This window comes from Citrus clementina, unplaced genomic scaffold (genome assembly GCF_000493195.1).
Source record: "Citrus clementina cultivar Clemenules unplaced genomic scaffold, Citrus_clementina_v1.0 scaffold_4, whole genome shotgun sequence".
In the NCBI taxonomy this organism is placed as follows: domain Eukaryota; kingdom Viridiplantae; phylum Streptophyta; class Magnoliopsida; order Sapindales; family Rutaceae; genus Citrus; species Citrus x clementina.
Window position 1 is genome coordinate 630,333 of NW_006262274.1, and position 19,064 is coordinate 649,396.

The 19,064-nt window shown below is 36.7% G+C and overlaps 3 protein-coding genes across 5 annotated transcripts; 2 read left to right on the forward strand and 1 right to left on the reverse strand.

Annotated features, from left to right (window-relative positions):
• The first annotated feature begins 1,737 nt into the window (after positions 1-1,737).
• LOC18045461 (probable phosphoribosylformylglycinamidine synthase, chloroplastic/mitochondrial) lies at positions 1,738-6,897 on the forward strand. Of its 2 annotated transcripts, none has more exons than XM_006435572.2 (3): positions 1,738-1,910; positions 2,129-2,192; positions 2,297-6,897. In XM_006435572.2, exons 2-3 carry the CDS (start codon positions 2,142-2,144, stop codon positions 6,488-6,490), a joined length of 4,245 nt encoding a protein of 1,414 aa, XP_006435635.1. In that variant the 5' UTR covers positions 1,738-1,910; positions 2,129-2,141; the 3' UTR covers positions 6,491-6,897. The 2 variants fall into 2 exon arrangements, with proteins under 2 accessions (XP_006435635.1, XP_024041140.1); XM_024185372.1 differs by lacking the exon at positions 1,738-1,910 and adding an exon at positions 1,926-1,958 and having other exon boundaries at positions 2,297-6,563.
• Positions 6,898-8,060: 1,163 nt separating this feature from the next.
• On the reverse strand, positions 8,061-8,663 carry LOC18045462 (LOB domain-containing protein 33). Its single transcript, XM_024185373.1, has one exon. It carries the CDS (start codon positions 8,438-8,440, stop codon positions 8,114-8,116), a length of 327 nt encoding a protein of 108 aa, XP_024041141.1. The 5' UTR covers positions 8,441-8,663; the 3' UTR covers positions 8,061-8,113.
• A 3,084-nt stretch (positions 8,664-11,747) lies between these two features.
• Positions 11,748-14,407, forward strand: LOC18045463 (ribulose bisphosphate carboxylase/oxygenase activase, chloroplastic). Of its 2 annotated transcripts, none has more exons than XM_006435579.2 (7): positions 11,748-12,002; positions 12,381-12,697; positions 12,789-12,894; positions 12,978-13,063; positions 13,153-13,625; positions 13,705-13,986; positions 14,126-14,407. In XM_006435579.2, exons 1-7 carry the CDS (start codon positions 11,985-11,987, stop codon positions 14,239-14,241), a joined length of 1,398 nt encoding a protein of 465 aa, XP_006435642.1. In that variant the 5' UTR covers positions 11,748-11,984; the 3' UTR covers positions 14,242-14,407. The 2 variants fall into 2 exon arrangements, with proteins under 2 accessions (XP_006435642.1, XP_006435640.1); XM_006435577.2 differs by having other exon boundaries at positions 11,750-12,002; positions 13,705-14,026.
• The last annotated feature ends 4,657 nt before the right edge of the window (positions 14,408-19,064 follow it).

Below are 19,064 nucleotides of genomic sequence, written 5' to 3' on the forward strand. Positions count from 1 at the left end.
TCGATTGTAGTCCAGTATCAGGACTTGCAGCCCTGGAAAAATCCTAGCAATTGCAACTGTTGTGATTCTCTATTGAGCCTGCGCCGGCGCTGGTATTGGGCATAGAATGAGGGGTCAAAGAGTAAACGGTTCGATGTTTTTGACAATGATCTATATTGGAATATGTATTTTACAGGCAATTGAAGGAAGATTTCAAGAATGATATCATCGCTCAATTCAACATGACGATGACGATGAATATGATCACCCATATTAATCAATCAATTATTTCTTTTAAGCAAATTAAGGGATTTCATTTGAGTCAGAGGCTATGTACCAACAAATAAATATTAATTAATTCTTATCACATATAGGATATATAAATCAGCTGAATTCTTTCTACTTCAGAATCCTGTTTTACAGTCTTATTCCTTGTTGTCGGGGTGTCTATTCTAGGGTTAGTCGGACAAGTACAGTCCTATTTGTAGGCAGCAAGTCAACTTTCAAATGGAACATGACCGCACAACTAATTAACTATTCGCAGGAGAGACTATTTGATAAATCAAACCATCAATTATTATTTTTTTTGTGATTTATCTTGTTCAATTTTTCATCATGCCTATGTTTTGTTGATTATAGGTCATATTGACCCTCTTAATTATACTAATTTTATGTTTTTCCCAGTTTACTTCTGTAGTTTCTGCATTATAACCCCATTGAATACCCGATGCATCCACCTCTTTTTAACTCCTCATGTGCTGAGTCCTGGCTCCGAAAACATATTTATGTTTAAGAAGATAGGTTAGGCTTAGCCACACTCATTATAGTTTTATGTTAGGTAGTCGTTATTGAGTATATGAATCTTGGAGGAGCTAAATTAATCTTATTTTGCAGATATGTTTGAGTCATTAAGGGAATAATATGCTTCATTGCCAACATCGTAAATTCTTCAACATGAGACACCAAAGATTGATTTGATTTAGTAAAATTGTCAAAATCATCTCCTCTAATTGAAAGAGCAAAAGTAATCATCACGTGCCCTTACAAAGCAAACAACAAGAACCGCACTAAGCATTTCAATTTATTTGTCACACGAAGATATTATTAGTATTACAGAGACAACCAGACATGCAAAACAACAATATATCCTCCACACGTGCACCTCAACATGTTACATTCGTTCAAGATGATACATGTCTCATTTCAATCCTCTCCTCGTTTGCCTCCTTCGATTTCTATTAATTGTGAAAATTAGGAATAAAATTGTTTCTTCTAATTAAATTCACTCAAACAAAGCTGATCTAAATGAAATTGTGAACTCGTGCTCAATAATTTCAATGGAATATGTTCTAAAGTTACTTTAAATAATTGGTATGCAATTAAGTGATGGTGAGTGGGGGCAGCGTATTGAGTAAGAAACACTTAAATTAAGAAAATACAACCCAAAAATTAAATGATTAATATTCATTCATACCATAGCAAATATTTGGATTTTGATTCTAATTTTCCAGATAAAATAGCAAAAATGTGAGAAATCAAAATTTTGATCTTGCCACGTTATTGCACGCGGGACCCCGCTGATAAGAAGTCCGAGAATCTCGCTTTGGTCCAAAACATATCTCCCACTTAGATTTTCTAATTAAACAAGAATTAATTTAAGGCAATGGGATTACTTATAAAAAAAAAAAGGGGGTTACAAAAAGTAAATAATAATAATAATATAGTAAAAAAAAAAATAAAAGGGAAAAGACAGTCTCACTCACGTTAGTCATCACCCACGAAGTAGAAGTAGGGTTTTGTTCTTTTGCCGTACAGAAACAGAACGAAAGGCCAACGAAGCCCAGTTCGGTTTCGGCTGTCACTCTCGGCCTCCGAGTTTTGGTTACAAAACAAAACCACTTGCTTTTGATTTGAGTTACGAAATTCACAAGGTTTCCTTCATTCTTCATTCTTCATTCTCTTTCTCCATGTATTATTAGGTTTTTTTTTTTATCTAACACTTAATGACAGTTCACGTCTCTGCTGTAATTTGATTAAATTTGTAGGGTTTTTGCTGTTTTGCTGAAACGCTTTTACTTTTCTCCTTTAATGCGAAAATATGGATTACGGGTTGGTTAATTCTGGTTTTTTTTTTTTTTTGGTTTTGCAGGTGGATTGGGAGAATGTCGGGCTTAAAAGAAATTACAGCAATTACAGCAGCAGATTTTTTGCAAGTAAGTAGTTTTGATTCTCTTCTGTTACTATTATGATTAATCTACTAAAACGAAAATAGCACAAATTTGATGACGTTTTGTTCTTCTTGGAATTTCGATTATAGGGTACCCACAGGAACACTCTGTTCCTGAATGGAAATTCTGCTATCAAGCGGAAGAATTTGCTATGGGGGGCGCTGAGCAATCAAAATTCGAAATTTGGTATCTCTAGTAGAAAAAGTGTTTCGTTGAAATGTTGTGCTCAATCAAAGCCTAGAGCCGTTGTCTCTGGGGATAAGGCCACTTCAGTGGATGAGCAACCAAACTTGATTGAGAAGCCTGCTCAAGAGGTTATTCATTTTTATCGGATTCCGTTACTTCAGGACAGTGCCGCTGCTGAGCTTCTCAAGTCTGTTCAGACAAAGATTTCAAATCAGATTGTTGGGTTGAAAACAGAGCAGTGTTTTAATATTGGTCTTGATTCTAGGATTTTGACTGAGAAACTTGAAGTGTTGAAGTGGCTTCTTCAAGAAACATATGAGCCAGAGAATTTGGGCACTGAGAGCTTTCTTGAGAAGAAAAAGCAAAAAGGACTGAAAGCTGTGATTGTGGAGGTTGGGCCTAGATTGTCTTTTACTACTGCATGGTCTGCTAATGGTGTATCTATTTGTCGTGTGTGTGGGTTAACAGAGGTGACTCGGTTGGAGAGGTCAAGAAGATACTTGTTGTTCAGTAAAGGTGCACTACAAGATAATCAAATTAATGATTTTGCTGCAATGGTTCATGATCGGATGACCGAGAGTGTTTATACTGAGAAGCTGACATCATTTGAGACCAGTGTGGTCCCAGAGGAAGTTAGATTTTTGCCAGTTATGGAGAATGGCAGAAAGGCGTTGGAGGAAATCAATCAGGAGATGGGTCTGGCTTTTGATGAGCAAGATTTGCAGTACTACACCCGGCTCTTCAAAGAGGACATCAAGCGGAATCCAACTACAGTTGAATTGTTTGATATTGCACAATCCAATAGTGAGCACAGCCGGCATTGGTTTTTTACTGGGAAGATTGTGATTGATGGAAAACCTATGGATAGGACTCTCATGCAGATTGTGAAGAGCACCCTGCAGGCAAACCCTAATAATTCCGTCATCGGCTTCAAGGATAACTCAAGCGCAATCAAGGGCTTCCCTGTGAAGCAATTGCGACCAGTTCAGCCTGGTTCAACATGTCCACTAAGTGAAAGTTCTCAGGACCTTGATGTTTTATTTACTGCAGAGACCCATAATTTCCCATGTGCAGTGGCACCGTACCCAGGAGCAGAGACGGGTGCAGGTGGCCGAATCAGGGATACCCATGCGACTGGAAGGGGGTCTTTTGTAGTGGCATCTACAGCTGGTTACTGTGTTGGGAATCTGAATGTAGAAGGGTCTTATGCTCCCTGGGAAGATCCGTCTTTTACATATCCATTAAATTTGGCTTCCCCTCTCCAAATTCTTATTGATGCTAGCAATGGTGCATCTGACTATGGAAACAAATTTGGAGAGCCTTTGATTCAGGGCTATACGCGGACATTTGGAATGAGACTCCCAAGTGGGGAAAGACGAGAATGGTTGAAGCCAATCATGTTTAGTGGGGGCATTGGGCAAATTGATCACAACCATATATCAAAAGGCGAGCCTGACATCGGGATGTTGGTTGTGAAGATTGGAGGTCCTGCATATCGTATTGGAATGGGAGGTGGAGCAGCATCTAGTATGGTTAGTGGGCAGAATGATGCAGATCTTGATTTTAATGCTGTACAGCGTGGGGATGCTGAGATGGCACAAAAGTTGTATCGTGTAGTTCGTGCCTGCATTGAGATGGGGGAAACTAACCCAATTATCAGCATTCATGATCAAGGAGCTGGTGGGAATTGTAATGTTGTCAAGGAAATCATATACCCAAAGGGTGCTGAGATTGATATCCGGGCGATTATAGTTGGTGATCATACTCTGTCTGTTTTAGAGATATGGGGAGCTGAATACCAGGAGCAGGATGCAATTTTGGTGAAACCGGAAAGCCGTGATCTTTTACAATCAATCTGTGAAAGAGAAAGGGTCTCGATGGCTGTTATTGGAACCATTAGTGGCGAGGGGCGTGTTGTTTTAGTTGATAGTGCAGCTGTTCAAAAATGTCAGTCAAGTGGACTCCCTCCTCCTCCTGCCGCTGTAGATCTTGAGCTTCAGAGAGTTCTTGGAGACATGCCTCAAAAAACCTTTGAATTCCATCATGTGGACCAGGCTCGAGAGCCACTTGCTATTGCTCCTGGGATTACTGTGATGGATTCTTTGAAGAGGGTATTGAGACTTCCATCAGTCTGTTCAAAACGCTTTTTAACAACAAAGGTGGATAGGTGTGTGACAGGACTTGTAGCTCAGCAGCAAACTGTTGGTCCATTGCAGATTACTCTTGCAGATGTTGCTGTCATTGCTCAAACTTATACTGATTTGACTGGAGGAGCATGTGCCATTGGTGAGCAGCCAATCAAAGGTTTGCTGAATCCAAAAGCAATGGCCAGATTAGCAGTTGGAGAAGCACTGACAAATCTGGTGTGGGCAAAGGTCACTTCTCTTTCTCATGTGAAAGCAAGTGGTAATTGGATGTATGCTGCCAAGCTTGATGGAGAAGGAGCAGCCATGTATGATGCTGCAACAGCTCTTGCGGAAGCTATGATAGAACTTGGAATTGCTATTGATGGGGGAAAGGACAGCCTTTCCATGGCTGCGTATTCAGGTGGAGAGGTTGTTAAGGCTCCTGGTAATCTTGTAATTAGTGTCTACGTCACATGTCCTGACATAACAAAAACTGTGACTCCGGACTTGAAACTGGGGGATGATGGTATTTTGCTTCACATTGATTTGGCAAAGGGGAAACGCCGGTTAGGTGGATCTGCTCTTGCACAGGTTTTTGACCAAGTGGGGAATGAGAGCCCAGATCTAGAAGATGTTCCTTACTTGAAAAGAGTATTTGAAACTGTTCAAGACCTTGTAGGTGATGAACTTGTGTCCACTGGTCATGATATTAGTGATGGTGGGCTGTTGGTGTGTACCCTGGAGATGGCATTTGCTGGGAATTATGGGATTACCTTGGACTTGAATTCAGAAGGTAATAGCCTCTTCCAGACACTATTTGCGGAAGAACTTGGCCTTGTTCTTGAGGTAAGCAAGTCAAACTTGGACACTGTATCCAAAAAACTCCATGATGCAGGCGTTTCTGCCGAGATCATTGGACAAGTGAACAGTTCACACTCAGTAGAAATAAAGGTCGATGGATTAACCCATTTGAACGAGAAAACTTCTCTCCTTAGAGACATGTGGGAGGAAACTAGTTTTGAGCTGGAAAAGTTCCAAAGGTTGGCTTCTTGTGTGGAATCAGAGAAAGAAGGGTTGAAGTCAAGGTGTGAACCTTTATGGAAATTGTCCTTTACTCCTTCCCTAACAGATGAAAAGTATATGAATGCAACTTCAAAACCAAAAGTAGCTGTGATTCGAGAGGAAGGCAGCAACGGAGACAGAGAAATGTCTGCAGCATTTTATGCTGCTGGTTTTGAACCATGGGATGTTACAATGTCGGACCTTATTAACGGAGCGATCTCTCTAGATGAGTTCCGTGGAATTGTGTTTGTTGGAGGTTTTAGTTATGCTGATGTTCTTGATTCTGCAAAAGGTTGGTCTGCTTCCATACGGTTCAATCAACCTCTTCTAAACCAATTTCAGGAGTTTTACAAGCGTCCAGACACATTCAGTCTTGGTGTTTGCAATGGGTGTCAGCTTATGGCTCTATTGGGGTGGATCCCAGGGCCTCAAGTCGGGGGTGTGCATGGCGCTGGTGGGGACCCATCACAGCCAAGGTTTGTTCACAATGAGTCAGGTCGGTTTGAATGCCGCTTCTCGAGTGTAACAATAGAGGACTCACCTGCTATAATGTTGAAAGGAATGGAAGGCAGCACATTAGGTGTCTGGGCTGCCCATGGTGAGGGTAGAGCGTATTTCCCTGATGATGGTGTTCTTGATCGTATCCTTCATTCACATTTGGCTCCAGTAAGATATTGTGATGATGATGGAAATCCTACAGAAGTTTACCCTTTTAATGTGAATGGCTCTCCCTTAGGAGTGGCAGCAATTTGTTCACCCGATGGAAGACATCTTGCTATGATGCCTCATCCAGAGCGTTGCTTCTTAATGTGGCAGTACCCGTGGTACCCCAAGAACTGGAATGTGGACAAAAAGGGCCCTAGCCCATGGTTAAAGATGTTCCAAAATGCCAGAGAATGGTGTTCTTGAGATGGGTTAGTAACTCCCCCTTTCCATTTTCCCTTCAGGAAGGTTGCTGCCTCTAATTGCTCGCTGATTCATTTCTGTGCTGATGTATGGTATGTTTGATGCCGGGAAACCAGGGCTCTGATTGCTACAAAAAAAATCTGCAGACATTTTGAAGTGAGTTGTATTTGGCTTCTGATTTAGGCCAATTTTAGAAGACATCCGATGTGTTAATTTCTTTTGATAATTTTATTTGCAAGAATTACGTCAAACAATAACTGAAAAATGGACATATTTCATCATATAGGATACTTAACTACTTTTAAATGAAAATTATACATTTTTGGTTGCATAAGTTCTTTGTTATAAGGGCATAAATGCAGCCTGCACATAAAGGAATATTGGCCCTCATATTATTACTCTGTTCTGGATTAACAAGGCTGCTATTTGATATGGCATTGCATAACTGTGTCTTGTCTCTTGTCAATCAAATGCTGATCATTAACTGCAGAATCAACTTGAGCTGGATCTTGCTATACTGGCTTTGCGGAACTTGATACCTTCTTCCATGATATGGTTTGTGTAATAATTAAGACCTTGACTGTGACAGTTTTGATCTTTGTTTTTTTAATCAAAATCTCAGTAATTGAATATAGTGGCTGGCAATAATAATGAATGGCAATGTTGGATGCCCCTGTCGCCGCATCTTTAAACTTAAAAAAGTCTTGGTCATGCTCATTGGTTGTGGTTCAAAAGCAAGGGTCTAGGTTGTACAAGTTTCAATATTCCATATCCTGTGCCATGATTTTTTTTTGGTTTGGGGAGAAAATACAAGTAGGTGATAATTGCCCAAAAGGATTCAATTATAGATAATCTGAGATTGCTGTAAATATTGATATGTAATCTCTCTACAAACCAAGTAAGATATTGACTTTGGCTAAAATGAAGCGTATTTTTTAGATACTGAATATTATCAAAGTTAATGCAGGTGCATGGTTAAGTTATTTTAGAAGGTAAAGGCTGTACGTATGGTTGCAGGAGTTTAACTGGAGCTAGAATATGCCTATGTTTTAGTCTTGAAAATCATGGTTATACACATACTTGATATGACAAAATAGGTATAACGATGCTTGTTTTCATTTGAAAGCTGAAGGACATCCCATCTTGCAGAAGCTCTTTGTATACTTTATTGCTAGAGCAATTCTCACTGCCAGCTTGGACCCTGTAAATTTATGGCATTGCCATTGATATCAAATGATGGATAATTTGCAAAATTCTCTTGCTCCACTGCATCAAGGTTTCCAAGTAAATGATTTGGATTGGACTCAGTTAGAAAGTTTTGGTCTTCCCAGCCCTGCAAGCAATGGATCTCTGCGTTCGTTTGGCTTTCAAAAGCTTGGTTAATGTTTATGTTTGCTGCATGGTTCTGCAGCAGTTCTGCCTGTTGGTTTGGATAGTAAAGTGTGTTCATGGCTTCAAGTTGTGGAGAAAAGTATGACTGACTACAAGGCTCATTAGGTGTTTGAGAACCTCCACTGAAAACGGCTCCAACCAAGTTATTGGCCATGTGATTTTCGAGCATCTCTATTTCTTCTTGTAAGTTTGCTACCTGCAAGGCAACATATGAGAGTTCATGTTGATTCAAACTCATTTAGTCATGTCATAATTTTGCACTGCAGCATTGAAATGGCAAACCTGTTGTTGGAGTGCAAAGATATGAGCGACACAACCGTAGATGGGATCGTGCATGCGAGCTAACGCCTCGTAAGATATGGTGATAGCAGCATCACTGCGGTTGTGAACTGGAAGGTGTAGTAATAGCTTTGAGACATTGCTTGCACCAAACACTTTATGCACCGCTGCAAAATGAGCTGCAGCCTGGTCATAGCAGAAGTAGGGAGCAAAGATGCAATCATTTGTGCACCTTCTTCTCAGGAACTTGCATGCACCACATGAAGAGCCAAGCCCTGTCATTGTCCTGATCTTTTACTTATCTTTGGGAACGTTATTTCACTAGTACTGGAAACTTTGAATTGCTTTGTTTAGGATAAGAAGTCAGAAATTTACTCTTTATAACAATGAGTAAAAGGGTTAAAAGTACTTTTTGTTGTGAGCAAGGGACAATTCTCACTTTAGTTGAAAAAGTTAGTTTCTTTTGGGTCTCCTTTGTGGCGTACATTGTCATTCTCAAATTTGGTAAGGCTTCTTAATTTATGCCATAAAAGGTTTTTTTTTTTAATTTATTTTTTAAAATAAAAATTCTTCATAAAATAAGACAGTTGCTAGAAAGAGCTAATCATCATTATCATAAAGTTGGGCTCTAAAAGAGAGATACACTTGCCTTAAATAATATATTTTGAGTTTATAATATTATTGATGGGTAGACGAGTACAGTCTGAATTTTCCCTTTACTTGTGTAAGAAGACATTTTAATTATGATTATTGTGCTCTTACTTATTAGCTTTAGTTTTTGCATTAAGCGATTCCCTCTATGTGTAAATTCTGTTCAAATCATTCTATTTCTTAAACTAATTTTTGGACTCGTCTTTCAGGTCTATATGCGATGTTTGTCTTGAATTTTAGCGGTTTCATCACTAACACTAGGGAATTATCAAAAGTTGAAAATGCTTCTAAGGAGTAAATGACGAAAGAATAGTTATCTTTTAACTCTTTGGATAGGTTTTGAACACCAGGAACCAAATTATAAATGACACAGCGATCCGTCTTTTGTTCTGTGCAAGTACTGTATTCTTTTCATAGTTTGAAGGCTTGATGACTTATATTATATCGAGTATCTATTCTCATTGTTTCCACAAGTTCGCTGTTGCTTTAGTGAATCCAAGATCAAGTCCAGTAGTTGCATGAAGGAATAATAATGATGGAATTTGTGTAAAGTTTTATGCTTTCAGGTCAAAATCGAGTTACAGGGATTGGTGCATTACGGCTCAGAACTTGCTCATTTAGCTAATGAAGACAAATCTATGCTGTTTTACGTGCACACTCTAGAGCTTAAAGATTGGACATAGACTGCATGACTCATGACGGCTATTTGTCTGGTTTCTGATAATTCCCCGGAATCAAGCAATTTTAATACTTAATTAGCTTAGTTGTGTTAATTTTCCTCCATTATTATGCATATTTTATTCTTGCACTTAATCAGGTTGTGCTGTTGGCCACTTTACAAATGGTGAAAGACTTCAAATGGGAGTCGTTCCATTCTCTGGAAAGGCAAAAGCAGAAGTCACATATCCATCACCCACAGTTATAACTTGCAAGTGCTTATCACTTGTGCTTAATTATATGCTTCTTGGGTCTAGAAGTAAAGTGGGAATTGGCAAATCAAAACAAAAGGAGAAGGGGAAACAGAATGGTGCCTTTACATTCACATGAGCATGATCATTCCCACTTTGTGTCTTTTCGGAAACTGTATAATCTTTTGTTTTTGAATGAAAATGATATGTGCATGAGTGAAGAACTTTCCCACTTTCGAGTTTAACGATGAAAGTGCCTTTCTCTATCATGGATCAATTATCATTCCTCTTCCATTAACATCTATAAATGCTAGCTAGGGTTTGCTTGCTTGCTAGCTAGTTCTTGCTAAGGTGTTCACATATAGCTCCTGTTGATGCTACGTATGGTTTCTACAGAAACCAGTCTAAGACCGATGGCTAGGTTAATTTCTTATGCATTTATATTTACTTGTGCAGATTTGAGCTGTCATCAACTCCAATTCATTACAACTCTTATAGCAGATGCAACTTAATTTATCAGTAGATAATAGATTTTTAACCATGTGAGGACAATGATTTCTCAAAATTTCTGTACTAGTTGCTTTATATTTTCATGCATTAGCCCAAAATCTTCTCAGAATGATATGTAGATATATAATTTTCAAATTTCTTGGCCTTATGATGTGCTCTTATCAACGTGAAATGGATGGAAGTGAGTTTACATTTTAGTTTAATGCACAATATTTTCCGTCCAAGAAAAAAAATGCTTAATATTTGAGAGAAACTATTATTCAAATATCTACCCAGACCTTGTTTGAAGGGATTCAATATGTTGAAGCTATAATTTTTGGGTTTAATTTTTCAACTATTATTCAAATATTTACCTTCCAAGAAAAACTAAAGGTGATGTTTAAATTTTTTTTTCTTTTAAATATCTGAATATCAATGTAAAGTAATTTATCTTTTTAATTAAAAAATATTTAAAAATTAATACTTTTACATTTATGTCTTATCTATTTTTTATGATTTCTGAATTTTTTTTCTTGGGTTTAAAAGCTCTTGGATTTTAGATATTTTGGCCTCTAAATTGTCGGTTTATGCAGATTTATTAATTTATATGTTTCTCAATCGAAAGAACCAACGCAATTGGTGGATGGAGAGATATTTAGAAATTAAGATGATGCTCATGTGCACATCAACCTGAAGGAATATCCCAGAGACAAGTTTTTTTTTTTAAAAAAAAAAAACTGAATTTTGAGTTGGTTTCTACATTTTTTTTCTGATTGCTGCCGTTATCAAATTACGTGTATCAATTTTGGGTAAAATTATGTTACAATTATAGTATGGTATTACAGTTATAATTAATTATTAAATCTACAATTATATAATTATATTTATTAGATTCAATGATTGAAAGTAATTGTAATACTGTACCATAATTGTAAGGACTTTGATCTTGTTATAATTTTTTTTTTTAATAAAGTTTCCCAAAGAGATCTTTGAACGAGAAAAAAGAAAAAATAATGAGATTATTATGTTTATATGGTGATTAGTGGCCTAGTTTTTATGTTCTCCCATCTCCATCCATTGCATTGAGCCATGGTGGAGCCCACTCCATGTCATATTGGACACGTGGCCCAATCAACCACATTATCTGTAACTTATCATAATTTCAATCAAATTATATGGCAGCAATTTTATTTTTCCAACGGATATGTTTTAAGAAATTATTGTAGCTTCCGAAAGTGACCGAGGGAATGTGTCAGCGGGGGACCAGAAATCGCTCACTAGGACAAAACACATCCGGCCTCTTAACAATAACAACAAGCAGATTAAGAAATTATACGTAACCCAGAACAATTTTGCACCTCAAGTGTCATTTTTTATCCTTTTTTTTTCCCACAAAATTACACAACAAAAAATTTCAAAGCACAAAATAAGTTTCCAAATTAAGCTGGTTGTGTGGTGACAAAATAAGCTGAATTTAAGCGGTGAGGAGCCAAAGCAAACCACCCATACGCGGACTCAATAGCTAAGCAACTCGTCGTTTGCCACGTGTCATCTATGCAATCTTCATTGTGTGGCCGTTAATAACGGATACACTAATCTTCAAGCTTGATCCATTTTGGTACACTCAAAGAAACCACTATAAGTTTTCACTCTGATCTTCAATTCTCTCCTCAAAGAGCACAACACGCACCCAGCGCATTGCTTCGCTTTCCTTTGCCTGCATTGCAGCGTGACCCTTTAGCTACTTCAATCACAGCCGTCCAATTCTCGCTAGCCTAATGGCTGCTGCTGTACCGGTACTGTTATATTTCTTTTTCCCGCCATCTTTCCATGGCTTAGCTTGCTTCTTCGTTACTATTTATTAATTAGCCTATTTAGCTTCATTTGTTTAATTTGGACTGTATTCTTATCATTAGTTAATGAAAGAAGCTTGTGCTTTTGCTCTTAACTGACTAGAGATTAGGAACTTGTTGATTAGTACGAACCTAAGTTCATGTATATCTTAGTATTTTTGCATGTATATATAATTGTAGGGAAAGTCTGTATCTGATTTTGTGTCTGCATGGGCTAATCTTACTAAAAGTAGCTTAATTTGTCTAGAAATTGAAGAAGTAGAGATTGGTGTTCATATTGGATGGTTAAATCTTACGGGCTAAGTTCATTTTTGGGAACAGTTGAGCTTCAATGGCTCTGGTGCTGCAACCTCTGTCCCAAGCTCATCTTTCTTTGGCACCAGCTTGAAGAAGGTAAGCTCAAGGATCCCCCCATCCAAGGTCCCTTCTGCGAGCTTCAAGATTACTGCTGAAGTCGATGAGAACAAGCAGACCAAGAAGGACAGATGGAAGGGCCTTGCCTACGACGAATCTGATGACCAACAAGACATCACCAGAGGAAAAGGTGCTGTGGACTCTCTGTTCCAAGCCCCCATGGGAACCGGAACTCACTATGCTGTCATGAGTTCTTATGACTACATCAGCCAAGGTCTCCGCACGTAAGTATATATGATGCTTATTCATCAATCGTTAATCGATTATTATCAGTGCCTGGCTTCGATCATGGATTGATTTGATTTGATGATTTAGATACAACTTGGACAACACGATGGACGGTCTCTACATTGCCCCTGCTTTCATGGACAAGCTTGTTGTTCACATCACCAAGAACTTCATGTCCCTGCCCAACATCAAGGTATATTTACTTATAGTTTCTGTAGTGATGAATACATTTAGGGAAATGTGATTAATAATTTTTCAAAACTTACATTTTTACAGGTTCCTCTCATCTTGGGTATTTGGGGAGGCAAAGGACAAGGAAAATCATTCCAATGTGAGCTTGTTTTCGCCAAGATGGGCATCAAGTGAGTCCATGCTCTCTTGTCATTTTTTTGGGTTTGAGGATATTTTTGGTGCGTACTTACTCTGTGATGTTATGATAATGATTTTTCAGCCCAATTATGATGAGTGCCGGAGAATTGGAAAGTGGCAATGCTGGAGAACCCGCTAAGTTGATCAGGCAGAGGTACCGTGAGGCAGCTGACATTATCAAGAAGGGAAAAATGTGCTGCCTCATGATCAATGATCTTGATGCAGGAGCTGGTCGTATGGGTGGCACCACCCAGTACACAGTTAACAACCAAATGGTTAACGCCACACTCATGAACATTGCTGATAACCCAACTTGTGTCCAACTCCCTGGTATGTACAACAAGGAGGAGAACCCCCGTGTCCCAATCATAGTCACCGGTAATGACTTCTCAACATTGTATGCTCCTCTCATCCGTGATGGTCGTATGGAGAAATTCTACTGGGCACCTACAAGGGAGGACCGTATTGGTGTGTGCAAGGGTATCTTCAGGAATGACAATGTGGCTGATGACGACATTGTCAAGCTTGTCGACACCTTCCCCGGCCAATCCATTGGTAAGTTTCCAGTTCCGTTGATGATGCAAACTCCCCATCAAATGCACACTAGCTAATCACTCATTTGACTGCATTTTAGATTTCTTTGGAGCCCTGAGGGCCAGAGTCTATGATGATGAGGTGAGGAAGTGGATCTCTGGTGTTGGTGTTGGAAGCATTGGCAAGAGCCTTGTGAACTCAAAGGAAGCAGCCCCAACATTCGAGCAACCAAGGATGACAATGGAGAAGCTGCTCGAGTACGGAAACATGATTGTGCAAGAGCAAGAGAATGTGAAGAGAGTTCAGTTGGCTGACAAGTATTTGAGTGAGGCCGCTCTTGGTGAAGCTAATGAAGATGCTATTCAGAGTGGAAATTTCTATGGTTAGCCCCCTTGATCCTAGCTAAGAGGCCTTGATGGGAGGTTTGCTACTAGCATTCTACCAAATTTAGAGCATAAATTGAGATCAAATGAAGAATAACAAAGCATTTTTTTTTTTGGGGGTAAATTTTGTTGTTGCAGGCAAAGCAGCCCAGCAAATGAATGTTCCAGTTCCTGAAGGATGTACTGATCCTACTGCAGAAAACTTTGATCCAACTGCAAGAAGTGATGATGGAAGCTGCCAATACACGCTTTAGGCCTTGTTTGTAAGGGTTGAGAAGTGTCGCACTTTGCTTAGGATGTGAGATATTCAAATAATATTGTTGCATTTTCATTTCTTTGTTAATTAGAAAGAATCCTCTAATTTTGTGTTATATCACAACTCTTTATTCGATCTTTAAAAGGTGCTCCTTCTTACCATTATTTACATTTCAAGTATCTAAGAACCTCTCAAGTATGGATGTCCACACATTTTAAAATGCAAACATAATGTTAGGCTGCAAATCCACCACGGTCTTGCTTCAGAATCTCATTTTAAAACACGCAGACTGGCCACTTATGATTGAGATTATTGGCATTTAGAGTCGCTTTTGCTTCCAAACTAGCATTAATTTATAAACTAGTTCATCCCAGTATTACATTATTAGCGAGCTAATGGTAGCTTTGGTTAGATCTCAAATTGTTAAATACCCAACTTTTGTTTGAGATTATTACATTATTTGTGAGAGTTTCTTTAAAATGCACTTTTGTTTCTTTTGCTTCGCGGGACAACGTATATATAGATGCATTCAAGGCCAGCCCTAGAGCCTGGGGCCTTAGGTAAATTTTTTCTGTGAGGCCTGCTTACATTCAGTAATTTGATCACACAAAGAAATATAAAAGAATTTGAAATTAGGGGTGGTAATTTGGGTCAGAATTCATTTATTCGATTCAATTCGAAGCGAATTAAATGGATTTGGGTTTGAAAGAATTAATTCGTTTAATAAATAGGTGAATTCGATTCGATTCATTAATTAAATGAATCGAATCCGGGTTTGAAGACATTGATTCGTTTATTCATTTAGAATTCGTTTAATAAATGAGTTATAAATGAACCGAATACAATTTATTTGTTTAAAATTTATTTATTATTCATTTAATTAAATTACTTATTTATTCTTAAATATTTATATTTTTTTAATTTGAAGGTTAATCTAGTAATTATAAATAATAATAAGACCATATATAAATGAGATGAAAAATTTTATAGTTTGGATTATTTATTTAATTTTTGTAAATGAATTCATATTCAATTCAATTTGTTATGAATTCGTTTATTATTACTGTAAAGTAACCAGTGAAAGCAATTCAGAGACTTTGAAACGACTTGAGAGAGTGCGTTTTGATGTGTAAACCAAAGCCAAGTGAAACGATGTCATGGAATGTCGTTTTACTTAAGTGGAACACCTGAGACGCACGTGAATAGATTCTAATGAAAGAAGCTGTTAAAGTCGTTGATGAAGCATGGCTTGCACGTGAGCATCTGGGATTAGTTTCCAGGAGGTTATCAGCAACTGAATTGAGCTGATTCTGGTGCAGATAGTTGGCTACGAATCACGAGTATAAAGGGGGGGTTACTCCTTAGTTTCTTGGCATGTAATTTCCATGAAATACACTCTGTAAATTCTCTGTAATCTTGAGTTCATTCAATAAAAGCCTGAAGTCTTGTTCCTCCGTGGATGTAAGCTAAGTGAGTTAGCTGAACCACGTTAAAACCTCTTATGTTCTTTATTCATTAGTTTGATTTGTTTCTTTGATTCTTAAACCATTGATTTCTCTGATTAGAATAAGTTCTTGGTTAAATCTTTCTCAAGTCACCATTAGAAAAGCATCTAGGAATCTGATCTTGGATCTTGGGCAGAAGCTGAAGGTGTTTGAGCAACTGAGTGCCCTTCAGTTTCTACAATTACGATAAACGAATTTGGATTCGATTCGTTTATTAATTATATTAAACGAATCGAAACGAATATTCACTTAATAAATGAATCGAATTCGAATTCTAAGATTTTAATTCATTTAATAAATGAATTGAATGAGAATCCACAAAATTTTGACCCAATTCATTTAGAATTCGATTCGATTATTCGTTTTGCCACCCCTACTTAAAATATAATTAATTTCTAATTATATCATAAATTTCAACAATAACCAATATGATCCAAAGAAATTTCAGAGAAGCAAAATAGTCAAGAAGATAAATTGTTTACTTCCTTTAGAACCATTATTTCAATAATTTATTTTTTTCACTTCAAAAGTGAGCCAATAATTGTAATAATTATCATTATAGAGAAGAGTGTAGGAAATTTTTTAATGTAAAATAAATAATTAATTAAATTTTATTTTAAAAAAATAATAATGAATGAATTAACAGTTATTCAATATTATTAATTATAACTCTTAACATTAAGTTTATCATATATAGAATTTTTATAAAAATTTTTAATTATAAGGTAATTATTGAGACAGGTCTAAAAAAAACTCTTTCTTACTACACCAAACTTAAAAAATTCATCAATTTTAGTATTATCAAAAAAATACCAAAAAAGTATAGTCTTTTTAAAATACAGAGTCTTAAGCGACCGTCTAATTTACCTATATTTAAAGTTAAAAGGGATTTGAAGTGTTTTTTTTTTTTTTTTGTCTGACAAATGATTACTTTTGAAAGTGCTTTCGGGTGTGTTGCGAGTTGCTTCAAAACCCATATTTGCTGCATATTGGGTATTTGGTCAGTAGCCCATGTATCACTGCGTTCATTTTGGCAAAAAGCATTTCTGTTCATGCGAATTCAAAAGCTACATAATAAGCTACCTGTTAATTGATATCTAATATTTGATTAAGAAAGTGAATAAATAAAATAAGTACCTTTTAAATCGAAAGTGCTTTTGTTAATGTAAGACTATCGAATGTGAAAACGCTCTTGAAAATTCGAAGTAGTTGTTGACTTTGTAAATCATTTGCCCCATACCACCACCTTGTTACGAGGAAACAAATCAACCATGTTTCCTAATAAAGATGCTTGCTAATTAAGACCAACTTTAATTAAACTACAAAACAAAAGATATTTTATATGAACTTCAAAGTCGAACCCTTTTATGCCTCAATTCTTCTTTTTATTTTATAATGCTTCGTTATCCTATCTATAACTTATAATAGATATGTCCATTTTTTAAGACTAACCCATTTTGTAATATTATTAAAAATTGCAATGAGGACCAAATCCAATTCTTATTTTAAAATGCGTTAAGGGCGTGGACGAGTGGTTTTTAAACAATTTTATTTGGTTAGCTATCTGAGTGGTTTTTAAACAATTTTATGTGGTTAGCCATCTGAGTTTAAATTTTAAAAAGTTAACAAATAAATTTTAACTTTATCTATCCTTACCTTTTTTTTTTTAAAAAAAAATTCTTATTTTAAAACAAGTCTATAATAATGGACAACTTAAAGTTGGAGAATGAGAAATTTATGAGATTAAAAATGGAAGTAATGAGATTAGAATAATAATTAATCACAATCTTCAGATTCCTTTTCCCAATTTATCTATTTCATACATTGGATTTTAGTCCATTTTTTTTTCGTTCAATCAATCAATTTTTTATTTTAAACCTTTTTGTTGATAACCAAAACTTGATTGCTTGAGTAACAATAGATTTTCTTGGCTGTGAAGATAAGGGAATACATAATTATGAGATTATAGCCAGATTTGAATAAATTCAGGAAGCACAATATTATATATCTTGAGTGATAAAAGTCAGTAGTTGGTCATTTCTCTTTTATAAGTTTTAAATTGGTTGTTTCAAAGAAGAAGAAGAGAGAGAGAGAGAAAAAAAAAAGAATTGGTGGCTGGGAATATCATATGGATGTTGATTGATTTAATCCATGTTGACTCCTAATATATTTTTTTTTTTTAGACTGATTAATCATCAGATTACTGCATTACACAGATATTTACAACAACTGCTTATTGTAGCAGAGATATTACACTGATATTTACAATCAGATATACATGATTGAGACTTACATTATTACAATGAATTCTATGAAGTACATGCCCAATACAAATAACCCCTCACAGGAGAGGATGTCCATACTCCACTTGCATTTCGCAAGGGAGATGGATATAAAGAACATTTAGCCCCCACAATGCTTTTGTGGGGGCTAGAACCGCTGCCCTCACAAGCATGCAAGGGAGATGGATATAAAGAACATTTAGCCCCCACAATGCTTTTGTGGGGGCTAGAACCGCTGCCCTCACAATGCTTGTGAGGGCAGCAGCCCACCACTTCAGCCAAGGCCGAAGTGGCATGTTGACTCCTAATATAAAAACAATTTTGATTGATTTAACAATTCATAGTGACAATATTCCATTAATAAAATACATTTATTCAAGAAAGTAGATTAGTATAAGGGACATTGTTAAAACACACTAATATGAATTGAAGCCTAATGCTTTTGTTGGTCAAAAAAGACAATTTGATGGCTCACCAAACTCCGCTAGCATGTATAAGTGCTAAAAGACTATTGAATGCTGAATCTTTTCTTAAGCGCCACATCACTAACTTGGGAAGAAGTCACCATTTCACTTGTAATAAATTTATTAACCTCAAATTTCAATCCCTGCAGGAAGAAAAACAAAATCTCAAAGGGGTTGAATTTTTAAGAACTTTGCACCGCGCATTTACACCAAATTGGATTTTTTAAGAATTTTTGCATCAAGTTAAAAATGTCACGTGTTGCATGAAGTTTTCACTTCATGCATTTAACATGCAGCGGAGTTTGATGCAACAATTATGAAAACTCCCCAATTTATTATGCTACCGGCCAGTTTAATAGGGATTGGAACGCGGTTGTGTTCATGAGGCAGGAGACCACCGGAAGTCAGAAGAACTCTTTATGAAAGAGGAAAAAGGAAAGTAAAAAAAAAAAACGTAATATAAAGTTTTGGTTAGACCATTGAAATTTCAAATCCTCCGCAATTCCAATTTGATTTTGATTCTTGTACACGAATAAAAATATACCTTTGCTAGTCTTGAGTCAGAATTAT